Raw genomic sequence first — 17,770 nt, forward strand, 5'->3', positions numbered from 1 at the left:
GTTTTTTAAAAAATTCACTGCTTCAAATTCTGCATTTAACAAAATCGCAGAAATTTGCCAATTGTTACAAATCGGAACTCGCTTCCGAGTGTGAGCTCTGTAATGTATTGAGGGTCTTCAGGGATCGTGGTTTATTACCTATACGGTACTGCACCATACTAATGACAGCATGGTGGGTTTCCAACTTACTAAACGGTGGCGTTCTGTTGTTTCTTGTAACGAGACAATGCACAACGCAAAGTTCACTTATACGACTTACACAGATGATAAAAAATGTGCATATATTTTCATTTAATTAACCAAACACTGATTTAGTTATGTTTGCAGAAGATGGGGATGTGTCATAAACACATATTATGTACAGCTTGAGAACACATATTATATACAGCTTGAGAAGACAGAGGGCCTGATTCAGAACCGCTCGTAAGCGGCCGCTCGTTCATTCCGAGTGATGTTTGCAAATCTGCGCATGCGTATGGGTTTTAGTACGCATGCGCGAACCAGTCAGTGCGGTTGAAAATCGTGTGCTCGCAATATAGCGAATGCCTGCTAATTTGAGTGACAGAGTGAGGCGTTTGTGGGTGGTAACAGGGGAAGGTGCTTGAAAACGGGGAGTGGAGATCCGAACGCAGGCGTGCCAAACGGTCAAAACGGGCGTTTAATGGGTGTACATAATTAACAAAGCAGCGTCATCGACCACGTTTGTTGGGTGTCTTTTAGCCAGAACTGCTCACATGATTGCGGTAGGAAAATGCAACCACAAGAATAGCGAGCAGTTCATTCGCCTTTCGATGTACTCGATTAATCTAATAAATAGCGGAGATGACGTAGGATGCGAGCGGCCAGGGGGCGCTTTTTACAAAATAACGTCCGCATGTTTTGTTCGCTCGTTCAGACATAGAGGCGTCAACAGACGAGCGAGTGCAAATAGCGTCCGGTTCTGAATCAGGCCCATGGTTTGTGTATATGCATCAGATTGGAATTCACGCGTGGGGAGGAAAGCGGAGATGGATGACACCAAGCTCTGCCGCCAGTAATTGGTAATATTACATTCAAAGGTTATATATCAGCCCTGGACTCCCTAATGGCTTTCATTGGCCATTTACTGCTCACTAATAAGAATGATAGGAGTATGCACAGCAAGCCCCAGACATATTGCCGGAGATCCTCTCACAGAATGCTGCACCATTAATGTAAATCTACAAGAGTGTCAAAAATTATGCAAATCTGGCTTCCAGGCTGCAATTCAATTTGTTCTGGCAATAAGCCTCAGTGTGCGCAATATTCAAAAACTGCTATTTGAATGCTATATGATATTATAAAAGCTTCGGGCAGATACACGTGACTATTTTGCTGCCGGCTTACCACTATACTATACCAGTTACACAAATAGTCTTGCGTTTAGCTTTGATTCTTTAACTTTTATTTTGCACTTTCTGATTTTTTTCCTATATTTCTATATTGTTAGGCACTTCTTCAACAAACCAATAGTGCTGCCGTTCTGAATTTCCTTTGCTAGGACACAGCTCAGCTCAGCCGCCCACTTCAGAGCAATGTCGTCAGCATCTGGGCTCAAACCTAATAGCCCAGCTCTACTTCCAGTAGACTCATTTTTGGCAGGTCTTAGGGTCTGATTCAGAGCCGCTCGTAAGCGGCCGCACGCTTGCGGCTGACCCCTAGGGGTTGGCTATTCAAATTCCTCGCTCATACGGCAGACCATAAGGACGCCCTCTATGTCTCAGCAAGCGAGAAAAATGTGATTGAAATACCGCCCCTTGCCGCTCGCAGCTAACATCATCTCCAGGAAGTGTTTAAAGCCATCGTTAACATCGAGAGCCATCGGAAGCACAGGCGCTGCTTGTGGTAGACCTTACCCTACCGCAAGTAGTGCGAGTGATTCTTGTCAAATTACACCTACTGCCGCGTCATATGACGAACCCATGATAATTATGGACGCACTTAAAACGCCGTTTTGACAGTCAGACACGCCTGCGTTAGCAGCACAACTCCCCCTTTCACAAGTACCTTCCCCTGTTACCACCCACAAATGCCACTGTCTGTCACTCAAAGTAGCGCTCACTCATTGTTTTACGAGCGCACGATTTCCCATTGCACAGACTGGTTCATGCATGCGCATTTAGAACCATATGCATGCGCGGACGGGAGAAAATCGCTCAGAGCGAGCGAGCGGCCGCTTATGAGCGGCTCTGAATCAGGCCCTTAGTGCTCCAGGCCTTCTTCACAATGACCTGGATAGATATGTCTCACAGCTCCGGTCTCTGGCACATCAGTGGAAGGGTATACAATCGGGAAGCCGGCTGCTGGAATTCCGGCAGCCGGCTTCCCGACTGCTTTATCCCGTCGTGGGATAAATGACCGGCGTCTATATCTACGCCGCTCATTTCCCCGATGCCGGGAGACAGACGCCTGGCATCCCGATCGAGTGGATGCCGGGCGCCGCGAGCAGACAGCCGTGGGGGGGGAGGGTTAGGTTTAGGGCACTCGGTGGGACTTAGGGTTAGGCACCCCCCAGGAGGGTTAGGATTAGCTAGGGGGAGAGAGGGTTAGGGCTAGGCACCCCTGGGGGGGACTTAGGGTTAGGCACCCCACCGGGGGACTTAGGTTTAGGCAGCGGGGAAGGGGGGGGTTAGGCACTTAGAGGGTGGATTAGGGTTAGGCACAAGGGGGAGGTTAGAGTTAGGCACCGCTAAGAAGGGTTAGGTTAGATTAGTTCATAGTTACCTTACCACGATCGGGATTTCCAAGCACTGTCGGGCTTCCGCTGCCGGGCTCTGCTGTTTTGTCGGGCTGCCGTTGCCGGGATTCGAACTCCCGACCATGCGGCAGCCGGGATATCATACGATTCCAGTGGAAGAGTATCTCATCGAGGTCTTCTGAGAAACAAATGAAAAACGTTTCCCAATACCAGAAATCATGGGGTTGATGCTACTTGCAATAAAAATTGACAGACGATTTAAGGAGTGACATCAGGACAAAGATTCTGCTGCAGGGGGAATTTTTACCAATTTAACACAGTCTTACTGGGATGTACCCAATCCCACAGATTGGCACATCCTGGCTTAATACCTAGTATACATAATTAAGAAGAGCGAGCCTAGAACTATGTCTACACTACAGAGATAAGGGACATGTTGTCCAAAGATTTCTGGAACTTTGGGGGTTTCCCTGGTTAATAGACCATAACCCGGGCTGCTAATAGATTGGGCAGCAGAACAACTTAGCCACTGGAGAAAAACATTTCTGGACTCCTGGCCCACTTTAAGACTACATACCCTGTCATTTCCGGGCCCTATCAATAGCTTGTGGTAGTCTTTATTAAGAAACTGGCAGCTTCTTTGCCTAATCACAGACCCTATGCACAATAGATTTTACTCCCCACCGCAACTCAAGGCTGTAGATGACTATAATACTGAGAATTTTGGGAAAGGCTTCATTAGTTCATCTAAATCTCTCATCGGTTTCTTGTCTTTGTATCCAAGTACCATGGTGGTCATTGCTGTATCTAGTTACTTGCAATCTAGGAAGATTTAATCAATGGCATCCTCAAAGACTTCATAGGAAGATTAGTGGTTGTCTAGCACACCCTGGGTGGACCTACCCCATCTAAGAATCAAAGCAAACTGGGGCACTTCATACTTATATATGCGCCATTATATATGGCGAGGTCCTACTGTAGCTTCATCGTTTGTCAAAAAATTATTCCGATAGAGGCTCAGAGTTTATTTCAAGCTTCTGGAAAGAATTTAGGCTCTCATTCAGAGCCGGACGCTCTGAGCAGAGCGCTCGCTCTGAATGAGGGCCGTCCTCCATAAAAATGGAGCGTCCTCCTGGACGCTCGTATAGCTGTGGGTCACCACCCACAGCACATACGAGCGTGCAGGATGATGGTCGCGATGGTCTTGACCATCGTGACCATCGCCAGTGCGACCAGAAGCCTGTGGTCGGGGTTTTCGACCACAAGCCCTGGAGTGATTTTGGCTCCATCAGAGCCAAAATCACTCCCACTGACATCAGTGATGTCAGTGGGGCCGGCTTCTGACGGTAGGCGTTCCCTTGGGAACGCCTCCGTCTGGCAGGCACACCCCTGGCACGCCCACCAAAGGGGGCGTGCTGTCAATCAACATCGACAGCACGCCCCCTTTGATCAGACACAACGAGCGAAGGAAGGTCCTTCGCTCGTCGCGTCTGGCGCATGCGCACGACGGAGCTCCCTCCGTCGTGCGCATGCGCAGTGCACACCATCGACCCACTTGCGAGCGGGCAGCCGCTTGCGAGTGGGTCTGAATGAGGCCCTTAGTTCCGTGCTGGGTATTAGTTTCTCTTTGGCTTATCATCCACAGACAAACAGCCTAAACATAGAGAGTGAACCAAATTTTAGAACAATGTCTTAGATGGTACATTTCACACTGTACATATAAAACTGAGCAGAGCGGCTTCCTTGGGCGTAATTTGCACATAATAATACATATCATTCATCAAAAAGAAGAAAAATTAATTCTTTCAGTGGTAGTTTCTCTGGATCCAATTCATCTACGCCTCTGTTATCACGATATGATAAATGTATATAGGGACCAACTGATAACCACAGGGAGAGCATTCCCAGCAATGATGTCATTAATCTCTAGTTTATAAACAGTATATGGAGATCAGGAACCAGTTTCTGTGATTCAGGAGTTTATTTACGAAGTGTCGGGTTGTAAAACTCAGCACTTCTCTTCCTGTTTATTCCAGATATTTAAAAGGACAGTACTTTTACTAACCGTGTCTTGCTAGTAATAGCACTGGCATTTTATATATCGGCATAAACACGTATAGAAGTGTTGGGTTTTACAACCCGACACTTCGTTAATTAACCCCTCAGTATTTTGCAATATTTAGAAACCATTTGAGGACATAAACGTTTTGTCAATTAGAAAAAAGAAATTCATCACATACTGTATATTACATATTACGTGACACATACATTCTAATAACCCTTCTTTAACTCCAAGGACCGATTGCCATTGTATTGTAATTACTGTGCTGTTGCATACGTCCCATAGCTTAAATACAGCCCCACCACACATATGGCAGGATGTACTAAGGGAAGAAATGTGGCCAACCCCCCGAAAATGCAGTTTTCGGGGGTTTGACCCCATTTCTCATATGTACAAAGCTCTGGAATGCGATGCATCCAGAGGTACGACCCGGTGAGTTACGCCATCTTTAGATGGCGTTACATAATAGAAACCGACAGGCTTTTATCCACATCCTGCACTGATTGAGTGATCCGATTGGATCACTCAAAGTGTGCTCTGCGGTGTGTGTGTCATTCTGTGCATGCGCAAAAGGGTGCCAGAGGGACTGCTGGGTCATAAACTCGGAAGTCCCTCTATGGCAAAGGACGCTATTACCGGGAGAACTGTCCTTTGTGATTTTCGTGGGTATGCACCCGATAAGTGGAGAAATGTCCGGCATTGTGGATGCAATGCTTAGTACATCCTGACTATAATAATAATAATAATAATAATAATAATAATAACAATAATAATAATAATACTACACACCTCAGATAACGTTAATAAACACCAACTGGACATATTACTACACCCCCCACCCAACATAATAATAATAATACACCACACAGATAACATTAAACACTCCCACCCCACATATCAATAATAATACACCACACAGATAACATTATACACTCCCCACCCCACATATTAATAATAATACACCACACAGATAACATTAAACACTCCCCACCCCACATAATAATAATAATACACCACACAGATAACATTAAACACTCCCACTCCACATATCAATAATAATACACCACACAGATAACATTAAACACTCCCACCCTACATAATAATAATAATACACCACACAGATAACATTAAACACTCCCACCCCACATAATAATAATACACCACACAGATAACACACAGATAACATTAAACACTCCCAGCCCCACATAATAATAATAATAATAATAATAATAATAATAATAATAATAATACACCACACAGATAACATTAAACATTCCCACCCCACATAATAATAATAATAATAATAATAATAATAATAATAATAATAATAATAATAATAATAATAATAATAATAATAAACTACACAGATAACATTAAACACTCCCCACCCCACATAATAATAATAATAATAATAATAATACACCACACAGATATTAAACACTCCCACCCCACATAATAATAATACACCACACAGATAACACACAGATAACATTAAACACTCCCACCCCACATAATAATAATAATACACCACACAGATAACATTAAACACTCCCCACCCCACATAATAATAATAATACACCACACAGATAACATTAAACACTCCCCACCCCACATAATAATAATACACCACACAGATAACATTAAACACTCCCACCCCACATATTAATAATAATACACCACACAGATAACATTAAACACTCCCCACCCCACATAATAATAATAATAATAATACACCACACAGATAACATTAAACACTCCCACCCCACATAATAATAATAATAATACACCACACAGATAACATTAAACACTCCCCACCCCACATAATAATAATAATAATAATTATAATAATAATACACCACACAGATAACATTAAACACTCCCCACCCCACATAATAATAATAATAATAATACACCACACAGATAACATTAAACACTCCCCACCCCACATATTAATAATAATACACCACACAGATAACATTAAACACTCCCCACCCCACATAATAATAATAATAATACACCACACAGATAACATTAAACACTCCCACCCCACATAATAATAATAATACACCACACAGATAACATTAAACACTCCCCACCCCACATATTAATAATAATACACCACACAGATAACATTAAACACTCCCCACCCCACATAATAATAATAATAATAATAATACACCACACAGATAACATTAAACACTCCCACCCCACATAATAATAATAATACACCACACAGATAACATTAAACACTCCCCACCCCACATATTAATAATAATACACCACACAGATAACATTAAACACTCCCCACCCCACATATTAATAATAATACACCACACAGATAACATTAAACACTCCCCACCCCACATAATAATAATAATAATAATACACCACACAGATAACATTAAACACTCCCCACCCCACATATTAATAATAATAATAATAATAATAATAATAATACACCACATAGATAACACACAGATAACATTAAACACTCCCCACCCCACATATCAATAATAATACACCACACAGATAACATTAAACACTCCCCACCCCACATATCAATAATAATACACCACACAGATAACATTAAACACTCCCACCCCACATAATAATTATAATAATAATAATAATAATAATAATAATATACCACACAGATAACATTAAACACTCCCACCCCACATAATAATAATACACCACACAGATAACACACAGATAACATTAAACACTCCCACCCCACATAATAATAATAATAATAATAATACTACACCACACAGATAACATTAAACACTCCCCACCCCACATAATAATAATAATAATACACCACACAGATAACATTAAACACTCCCACCCCACATATTAATAATAATACACCACACAGATAACATTATACACTCCCCACCCCACATAATAATAATAATAATAATACACCACACAGATAACATTAAGCACTCCCACCCCACATAATAATACACCACACAGATAACACACAGATAACATTAAACACTCCCACCCCACATAATAATAGATAGAGATGAGCAGTTCTGTTCTGCTAAAAACCAAATACACTCGAACCAAGTCCAGGCTCGGGTCACTTTGGGGATTTGACTCGGATCTAAAAACCGGATCCCACGTTATGTTTGCATGTGAGTCCCTCTCTCATGATTTAGGAGCCAAAATTGGTCAAAAGTGACTCGAAAACAGTGGCGTAACTTGGGCCGGGCGAACACGGCATATGCCCATGGCAACATCTGCGCCGTGTGTGTGGGGGGCGCCGCTGGCCCAGACCAGGCAGTGCAGTCTGCGCCACTGCACACTAAAACAAAAACACTAAAACATATATGCCGCCTGTGTTTGTTTTAGCCGCCAGTAAGCGTCAGATAGACTGTTATTGGCTGCTGCACCCAGGCTGGAGCTCACTCAAGATCCCCGTCTTCTGGCTCCCGCAGAAGGTGAAGGGAGAGACGTCATGACGTCAGAACCGGTCTTGGTGAGGTCTTTGTCAACAGCGACCCCCCGTTGCCAAGGAACGCTATTTGTTTGCCGATATTTGCTAGAACCTGGGGCTTAGACTTGAAGTACTGATAATTTAACATGTGTAATTTCACTAAGAGGGCGGGATGTATTTAGCATCGCATCCATGGTGCCGTACATCCCGCCTCTCATCGGGTACATACTACGGTTGATTACCGCGGTATGAACTTAGCAATGCAAAGAAAATTGCAAAGGACAGCTCTCCCGTTAAGAGCTGTCCTCTGCGAAGTCCCTGGCTATTACCCAGAATTCCCTCTGGCATCCGTCTGCGCATGCACAGAAGGAAGCAGGCCGCGGGGGAGATGGGAAGTATCCGATTGGATCCCAATTAAAGTAAAACTGCTCCCACATACGCCTGAAAGTGCCCCGCACCAAATATACAAATTGAAGCTCCGAATAGGGATATAGATATATTCGATTTTTTCTACGATACACCGCTTGATTTTTAATTGACTTAAGTAGTGTCTAACACCCATGATGCAGATTATCCATGTATATGGTTAATTAGAGTTTATAATAATTTCCAAAGAGATGCAATTTTTATATATTTTATTGCTCATTAATTCTAAAATAATTTTACCACAATGGATTTATAGTGTCAACTATAGTGGATATGACACACCTACCTAATGTATGTATAGTCACATATGTTAATTAAACGCATTTAAAAAAAAAATACTTTCTTCCTTTTTTTGTTTATAAATAACTATAGTGAGTACAATTGTTATGTGTTTATATATTAGTTGTTTTATGTCACCTCGAACACAAAAGAATTTTAAAGTAGAAACAAGATTTAGAAGAAGCCATTTTAACTACTGGCAAAAAACACACTGCAGCCTAAAAGTAAAATGGCGGAAATGACATCAGAAGAGGACTCCAATAAAGGAGCCAGGGCTGGGAGATCATGCATCTGCAATCCTGAGGAAGCCTTGACAGGCGAAATGCGTAGATCACAGAGCGCATTGATCCTTGAATGACCGCAAGCGCTACACGCGGACGTGACGGGCAGTCTGCCGGCAGACCACCAGTTAACCGGGACTCCAGAGTGAACAGAACCTTAAGGAGGTATTTCAACCCGAGGATACAGAACATCATCAAGGTAACCTGCATTACTCTGCCCACAGCAGACAGACTTACCAACTAGTTACCTGTACACACAGGATTTACCACCCAACCAACAAGCATTGGATATTTACACACAGGAGATACATCGGACAATTAGTGGCGTGTATCCCATACCCAGAGGATAAAAAACTCCATAGAAACCTTTACTTCCGTTTAATACAAGCGTATCATTCTATAAGGAACTTCTTACATAAACAGTCTTGTCCATGTCTATTGTTATATGTCACACTGTATACCGGTATTAGTTTATAGTTATCTTTTACATACCCCTCTGTTTATATTGTATAAATAAACTCATCCTATTTATTATTGCCACTTTGCACATTTATTCATTTATAGATCAACTCATTCTTATTGTATTTATATATGTATATAGATTTATTGACCGACTAGGTCCAACTAGGAACAACTGATATTCAGCAATCTTCCAATACTGAAAGTTTTCGGAGTTTGCTTGCAGGAAAAAGCGCCATCTTCATATGGGAAGGAGATCCAGGGATGCGAAGAGGGATCCCAGCGGATCCCTCTGCCACCTCCTCGCTGCCTCCCCAGTGCCGCCATTATCATACGCAGCGAGATTTGTCACTGGTTGTGAATGATAAAACTCATTGATAAATAAGTCCCTTTATCTTTCCATAATATAGCAGACAATGTAATCACAGAGATCCGGGTCACTATCACTAATACACCTCTGTGGAACATTGTATCATTGTGCCTATAGCAACATCTGTACATAGTATTCGCTTATACCCCCTTCCCCCTATAGATGCCAATTGGGACATCACTGGGAATGCATTGGACCCATTGCTCTGCTCCTTTAGCATTGCCTGGGCCTCTCACCTCTGGGCCCCATAGCAGCCAAACCAGGGGCCTAAGACAGGATAACTGCAAGTTTTCTCAGTAGACCTAAAAACAGGAAAAGTGATATGCATATGACAAAGTCTTCCACCACAATTACTGCCTCATGTCACATATATTCATTGCTGACAGGTTACTGAGATAGATGTGATATGTAATTGTAAATGTTACTATTAGTTCCTTTATGTAATGCAGCATTTTAGCCTCAGTGGCCCTTTAAGTCATGTTGTAGCCATGACAACAGCACTAAAACATTAGTCATCAAAGGTTGTCATTGTGACATCACTTGAGATTGTTCAACCTGGCTGAGAGCTCTGGAGTCTTATGACATAGCCAGACCACTGACGGGCATAAGACTTTAGTTGTATTTCTTTATTGATTTCATTAGTTAGTTACATAGTTAGTTAGTTATACATTTATTTATTTATTTATTTTATTATATTATACTTAGCATTAGATATAGGCAGTAGGAAAAGTTGTATTTATATTTTATAAGTTTTTTATATTTATATATATTTCATTTATTTTATTATATTATATTATACTTAGAATTAGATATAGGCAGTAGGATAAGTTTTACTTATATTTTGTTATATTTTATATTTTGCTATTTATATATATTTCATTTATTTTATTATTTTCTACTTAGAATTAGTTAGAATTAGTTAGTATTTTATTATATTTTCTATATTTTTTACTTTTTAGATAGATTTTAGATCTATTTAGTTTATTTAGGACTTATACTCCTCAGTCTTTGCTGGTTGTGAGTGACAAGCAGAGCTATGGACAGTGGGTAAGTACCATAAACTAGTCACTACAATAGTAAGCTATAGGGTGAGTAGTAATGGGAGTCACGCTGGTAATGGGCTATATATAATGTATAGGTGACTGTGCACATAGTAGAGTCAGATATTATGCAGACATACAATACCACTGATTTCTGCCGGCCAGTATAGAGGGTACAGATTTGTAACTAAGGGTCTGCTTACTAAGCCTTGGTTGGAGATAAAGTGTATGGTGATAAAGTACCAGCCAACCAGCTCCTGTCATTTTTCAAACACAGTCTGTGGCATGGCAGTTAGGAGCTGATTGCTGGTACTTTATCTGCGTCCACTTTATCTCCATCCAAGGCTTAGTAAATACACCCCTAACTGTGTTATAGTTTTAGATCTAATATTCTCTTTGAAAAAATAAATATAAAAAATGTATTCAGTCATAGAGCCAATATGACCCTCACAATGATTCCACATGCAAATCGTCATTTTCTGGGACAAAGTATTTAAATAAGATTAAATCACATTTACAGAGGAATTATCTGATCTGTGGGTGGCTGCAGAGTTTCTACCTGCAAAACTATTTGGATTACTATTGGCACTTAGGAGAGGGCACTAATTGGGGATTGCTGTTATACTCTCAGTAGGATGACATTATAACCTCACATTATAACAGTTATCACTATGAGCATATTAGCCAGATCTACAATCCAGCAAAAGTATCTGCACCCCCATTTTATGATGGCATTTCCCAAAAGCGGTATGTTACCCTCCTGTGCTGGGCGCACACATAATACAGCAACCAATGAATTGCAGAGGGGCATGTAAGGATGCTACATAGTATCCATTATCTTTCCTTTGAAAATACTGTAATTGATCATTATTATCATATATAATAGAGAAAACTTTCTAATCACAGGACACCAGCCGAGTTACATCCCGCTAAGAGGAGGAGAGTAGACAGCAGCCAAGATTCCCTGTCTACTTTCCTCGGACAGAAGGAGAGAGAGGCTTTCTGTGAATTGCTGGGTAAGGCTTATTCTCTTATTATGTATTATCACTTACACATAATGTATCAGGGTGCACTTCCCTATTGATGCTTAATAATCAGTATTTACTGAGAGACTCTACTTAGAAGAACCAATAGTTTGTAGAATCCTCTCTTTCCATTTTCTGGTGATGGATGAATTTTACCAACTATTGGTTCTTCCAAGTGGAGTTTATCAGTGACTACTGGGCCTGATACAGGGAAGGACAGATGTACAGAGCGGGACACAAGTGGCTGTGCTCATCCCTCCATCTCTGATACATGTATCAGGCAGCTCACAAGAAGATTTCACCTGTAATAAGACAAAATTCACTTGCAAAGTTTTGTTTCTATGTTACATTACTTTCTGTATTACATGTATAGCATAATGAATACTATTATATGGGTAGCTATGTAGAAAGCCAGTTACCTATCAACCAATGAAATTCTGTCATTTTCCCACTATATCCTGTATTACATTTCATGCTTTTCATTTCAGAATTACCTACAATCCAGCGTTTTCTCAGGAGGGATAAGAAAATGAGGATGTCTGACAAGGTATTTCCTTATTATTATTAGCCAGTACTTCTCTCAATATACAGCACTTTATAGGGGATTCCAACTTCATATGTTTTAGTGTTTGCTGTATCTCTCATTATGGAAGTTCCCCATGTCGCTCCCAGTAATGTACTTCCCAACATATACCAATGACTGTATCTTCTGACATAAGGATCATTATCACAGAGGCATGCTAAGAGATGAGGGGGCTCTCATAGTAAAGCACCCCCCATACCAGTGCTGGCTGTGCTTGTGCCCATGTAGTGCCCCTCCCCTTACTTGCTCCCGGCTGTACGGCCATCTTTCCAGCAATGTATCTGGCACAGTGGCCGAGTCTTTGCTATCTGTTGTGGAGGCTCCATCTATCCCAATACATTGTCGAAAAGATACGATGACCTGTACCTATTATAGACCCGCCACTGATTTATCTGCATCGTACTCATACACTTACTTACCTACATTACTTCATTTGAAAGTCGTGAGCATTAATAAATGCGGATTGTGATAAAAATGCCCCATATTATGAATTGGTGGAGGTACTATTGTGTGGCATATTATGAATTGGTGGAGGTACTATTGTGTGGCATATTATGAATTGGTGGAGGTACTATTGTGTGGCATATTATGAATTGGTGGAGGTACTATTGTGTGGCATATTATGAATTGGTGAGGGGACTATTGTGTGGCATATTATGAATTGGTGAGGGTACTATTGTGTGGCATATTATGAATTGGTGAGGGTACTATTGTGTGGCATATTATGAATTGGTGAGGGTACTATTGTGTGGCATTTTACGAATTGGTGAGGGCAATATTGTGTGGCATTTTACGAATTGGTGAGGGCAATATTGTGTGGCATATTATGAATTGGTGGGGGCGCTATTGTGTGGCATATTATGAATTAATGAATTGAATTCAAAAAGCTTTAAATAATAATCAGTGGTTCTATGTAGATATTTAAATTCATCTCAATTACGATATATTTCAGATTTAGCAATACATCGCGCCCAAAAAGCTGCCCTTCAAAATTAACATGTGCCCTCCTTGGTGGTCAGCACCTTGCCAAACAAATGCTAGAGTGGGCACTACTAGACCACATTTAGATCCTCTAAAACTACACTCCCAAATCCCATAGCCATGTTACCAATTGTATTCCCAACAGTGGACAATAGTACTACTGGTGTATGTATACACGCATTTCTCCATCTAATAATGTATCTGGTATTTCTATTCTAGTACTTACTGGCGATGGCTCTCATCTATTTCACGAGGGCCGGTCTCACTGTGGCTGAATACACCGTCGGCAACTTTTACTGTGCACTGTAAGTATTTTACCTCATTGATTCATCAGATGAGACCAGAATGCAAAATGTTCCAGAAGAACTAACTAACCAAGTCAGGGGTTATTTACTTATCTAAAAAAAAAAAACTGCACTTTCAGACAATAAAGTTTCCTGAGTTCAAACTAAACATCACAAATTATACCGTAGCTATCAGTGTAATATCAGGACACAGCAATGTACTGGCCAGTCTAATCTTTTATCACTGATTATCGTGGCAATATAAGTGTACGTATCACAGTGATTCAACAGTGATTTATCACCATGGCAGGTGAGCACCAATACCCAGCTGCCATGGAGAAAACAATCCAGAGCTGTAAAAGTTAGTTATCACTCTAGAGACCTCCGTTCTCCTCTGAGTATGTACATGGCCAGGTCATCAGTATAACTGACAGCATAATATAAAAATACAACATTATCCCCCACAAATACTATTTATTTCTGGGGGAGGAACGATACACCCATTCTTTTAAAAAGATCAAGGTGATTTCTTTCTGTTACTGCCATTCTGAGATGGCGCTAACAAAATAGGAATCGTTTTGGATAGTTGATAAATGATACAATAGCTGGAGAGGAAATGATCTATGGAAATCTCATTACTAAATTGTGTTCAGTAAAGAGAGGCCCTTTACACCATTATACCCAGAGAAGGGCTCTACCCTTCCACACCACAGTCTATCCATAGCCTTGTACTTGGCATACAAGGATCTGTGGAATACATGGTAGGTCCTCTGTAATACTGGTAATTTAGACATGTTTGCAGATGTGATGCTTATTATTACTGTGTTATTCTGTTTCTATAGCTTTCTGGCCAATCAAATGGAAGAAGATGAACTGTTCTATGTAAGAATGTACGATGACATTACTTGGGTGTATCCATTATGGTTCTTCCGGAAGAAAAAAGATGCATTTTGGGCCAGGATCCAGCACCGCACATACGTGGCTCCAGAACAGCTGGAAGAGGTGAGTAATGTAGTAGATTAAGTTCATGGATGAGAAAGTCATGGACCACACTGGGAGTAATGTTACTAACATACTATATAATTATTGGGGCGATTTGTCAATAATCGGGTGATTGGCCTGATTTATGTTATAGTGTGTATGAACGATCGTTTTAGCGTTTTACAGATAAAATGGTTAGAAAACATCCAGAAACGCATTCCTTCCATTCTCTGATCTGTCAGGCGAGAACGGCAATCTCAGCCTCATTCTCCCGATATTATCACCATTGATAATTATGTAATGATGACTAAACCCCTATGTCCCTGACAAGTTGAATTATAATTTTCTTTTTTTATGTTTTTAACTAGGTGATGAGAGGGGACGACCACTGGGCGTGGAGACGAGAGAGAAATGTCCACCTAGGAGGGGCCATAAAGGCACTATCTGCCCCGTAACGCCATACCTGCCCGCCAAATGGCAGCTGAGGTCCCCAGGAATAGGGTCACAGGACCACCTCCTGTGAGAGCAGAGGGACGCCCAGCTGCCAGCATCCGCATTGCCGAGGTGCCACAGAGGAGGTGGAGTGGAGGCTGCCGCTGCGCATAAAGGACCACACTGGTGAACAGAGGCGGATTTAGGCATCATGGGGCCCTAAGCAAGACACCGATATGGGGCCCCCCTTCCTCCAACAATCCATCTGACAAAGGAGCCGGTGTGGTCTGAAACGCGTTAAGCCTGGCTTATTGGTGGTACCGCTCATCATCGCAGGTGGCAGGGACAGAGTCCAGAACTGCACCCACACCACCATTCATTATTATCTGCTGCAGGACTGTAAGAAGGGGACTGACGTGCTCCTGTGTCACCACCAAGGACTGTTTTATACTGCTCAAAACGTCTTTATAGCGTAAGTGCATTGTGTGATTAAACGTGATTGTTACGTCTCTGCACTGTGGCGTGTGTCTGTCCTTGTGTCTGTCCTTGTGTCCTCCGATCATTGTCACTGGTTACATGTATGGGGGACACATTTCTTGTTACAGAGAAGATACCAGAAGGACACCGAGGGGTAAATTTACTAAGATTCGAGTTTGGTGGAGTTTTTTAGTTTTTAAACTCACTTTGCTTCACCAAAACTCGGGTGAGTTTTCCCTTATCAAACTCGCAAATTTACTAAGAAGTGAGTTTAGCTGAAAAGTGAGTTTTTCGATGGTGAAACAGATCGCGTTTCTTCCCCCAAATTGCGAGTTTAGAGGAGAGTTTAGATGAGAGTTTAGATGAGAGTTTAAGGAGAATTTAAGGAGAGTTTAGGATGAGTTTAAGGAGAGTTTAGATGAGAGTTTAGATGAGAGTTTAGATGAGAGTTTAGATGAGATTACTTACTCGAGATTGCAGTGTTTTCTCTCTGCAAAACTCACCCAAGCAAGCAGCCTGCACATATCAGTGAAATATGTGAAATATGTGCTTGCGTATTGAACCTGTAAAAAAATGTTAAATGATAGGTAAAAAATTACATAAGGTCCCCCCCAAAAGCCTCACCAGCCCCGGACTTGTCAGCCAGTCCTGGTCCCTAAAATTACATGGAACAAAATGAGTAGGGTTCCACCATAATTTAGGAACCAGCACCAGGCTGCAGGGCCAGTCCTGGTTTTAAATATAGAGGGTAAAAAATTGCGTAGTGTACCCCCTATATTTAAAACCAGCACCGGACCAAACCTACCGGGGTGTAATGCCACAGCCCGGCGACCCTTTAACTGGGGCTCCGTGGCCAAAGCATTACAACCCTACGCCGATCAGACCAAGCCGGGGATCTCAGGGGAGGTGGGGCCCCCAAGAAGGGCCCCCCTCTCCCGAAACCCCAGGCTTGTTCTGAAGCCCGGGGCTCTTCCCCGTACCCCTGGAGCGTTGTGTACGAGGGTAATAAATGGTTAAATAGTAGTAGACTATTGTATTTTACAGTGGCAGTACAGGTGCCAGCATGCCTGCGCTTTGGCACTTGTGGAACTACAAGTGCCAGCAGACGGGCGGCACCTGTACCACCACTGTAAAATAAATAGTTAAATAATGACAGGACACATACACCGTGACAAGTAAAAGTTTATTACATACACCTACCCACTCACACATACTTACCTGCTGCCAGGTGATCTGTCCACTTGTCCGAGTAGAATCCCATTTGGAGTACCTGCAATAAAGTTCCTATACTGACCTCCTCCATCGTGCTGCATCCAGGGTGGTCTTTGCAAAAAAAAGAAAAACGAATACCCGATCCATTTAGTAAGGTTAGCGCTGCATGTGTGTGACCACCTATAGCGCTAACCTGCTCCCGACTGACAGTGAGTCCGGAGCCGCCAGCCAATCAGCGGCCGCTAACTGTAGAGTGGCCGCTGATTGGCTGGCGGCTCCTGACTCACTGAACAGCCCACATGAGAATTGTCAGTTGCAGGAGCCAATCAGCGGCCACTAACTGTAGAGCTAACTGATGTGCACAGCATCTATTCAAAGCACTGGGGGGAAGCCCTAGGGCAGCCCAGCATCTCGGAGATGCTGGGCACACCCTTTAGTCATGTAAACGGGGTGTGTCATTAGGCCACCCCCCTTTACTATCAGGCCACACCCCCTGTTCGGACACGCGCGCCTTTGGCGCGCGGAAGTCCTGCATCTACAGTTACAAATGTTGGGAGGTATGCTGAAGTCTTCTACATGCTGTTGCTGGGGGCAAATTGGGAACTAAAAGTGGCCCTGGAAATATTTCTAGAAGTGGCCTCAAGTGGGTGGCACCAAATTAACTGTGGGCGGAAACAACACCAAAGTAGGTGGGATTAGTACATCACTACACCTGTG

At 42.1% G+C, this 17,770-nt stretch overlaps 1 protein-coding gene across 1 annotated transcript; it reads left to right on the plus strand.

Annotated features, from left to right (window-relative positions):
* The first annotated feature begins 9,282 nt into the window (after window positions 1–9,282).
* Window positions 9,283–15,387, plus strand: LOC148477120 (speedy protein 1-A-like). Its single transcript, XM_088457205.1, has 4 exons — window positions 9,283–9,408; window positions 13,887–13,972; window positions 14,794–14,953; window positions 15,301–15,387. Exons 1-4 carry the CDS (start codon window positions 9,283–9,285, stop codon window positions 15,385–15,387), a joined length of 459 nt encoding a protein of 152 aa, XP_088313331.1.
* Window positions 15,388–17,770: the final 2,383 nt, after the last annotated feature.

Source organism: Taudactylus pleione, unplaced genomic scaffold (genome assembly GCF_031769625.1).
Source record: "Taudactylus pleione unplaced genomic scaffold, aTauple2 ptg000746l, whole genome shotgun sequence".
Taxonomy (NCBI): Eukaryota; Metazoa; Chordata; class Amphibia; order Anura; family Myobatrachidae; genus Taudactylus; species Taudactylus pleione.

Coding starts and splice junctions, on each gene's coding strand:
- LOC148477120 (XM_088457205.1), top strand. CDS start 9,283: ATGACCGCAAGCGCTACACGCGGACGTGACGGGCAGTCTGCCGGCAGA. Junction 9,409..13,886: donor GGATACAGAACATCATCAAG/GTAACCTGCATT, acceptor TTTCTATTCTAG/TACTTACTGGCGATGGCTCT. Junction 14,954..15,300: donor CTCCAGAACAGCTGGAAGAG/GTGAGTAATGTA, acceptor GTTTTTAACTAG/GTGATGAGAGGGGACGACCA.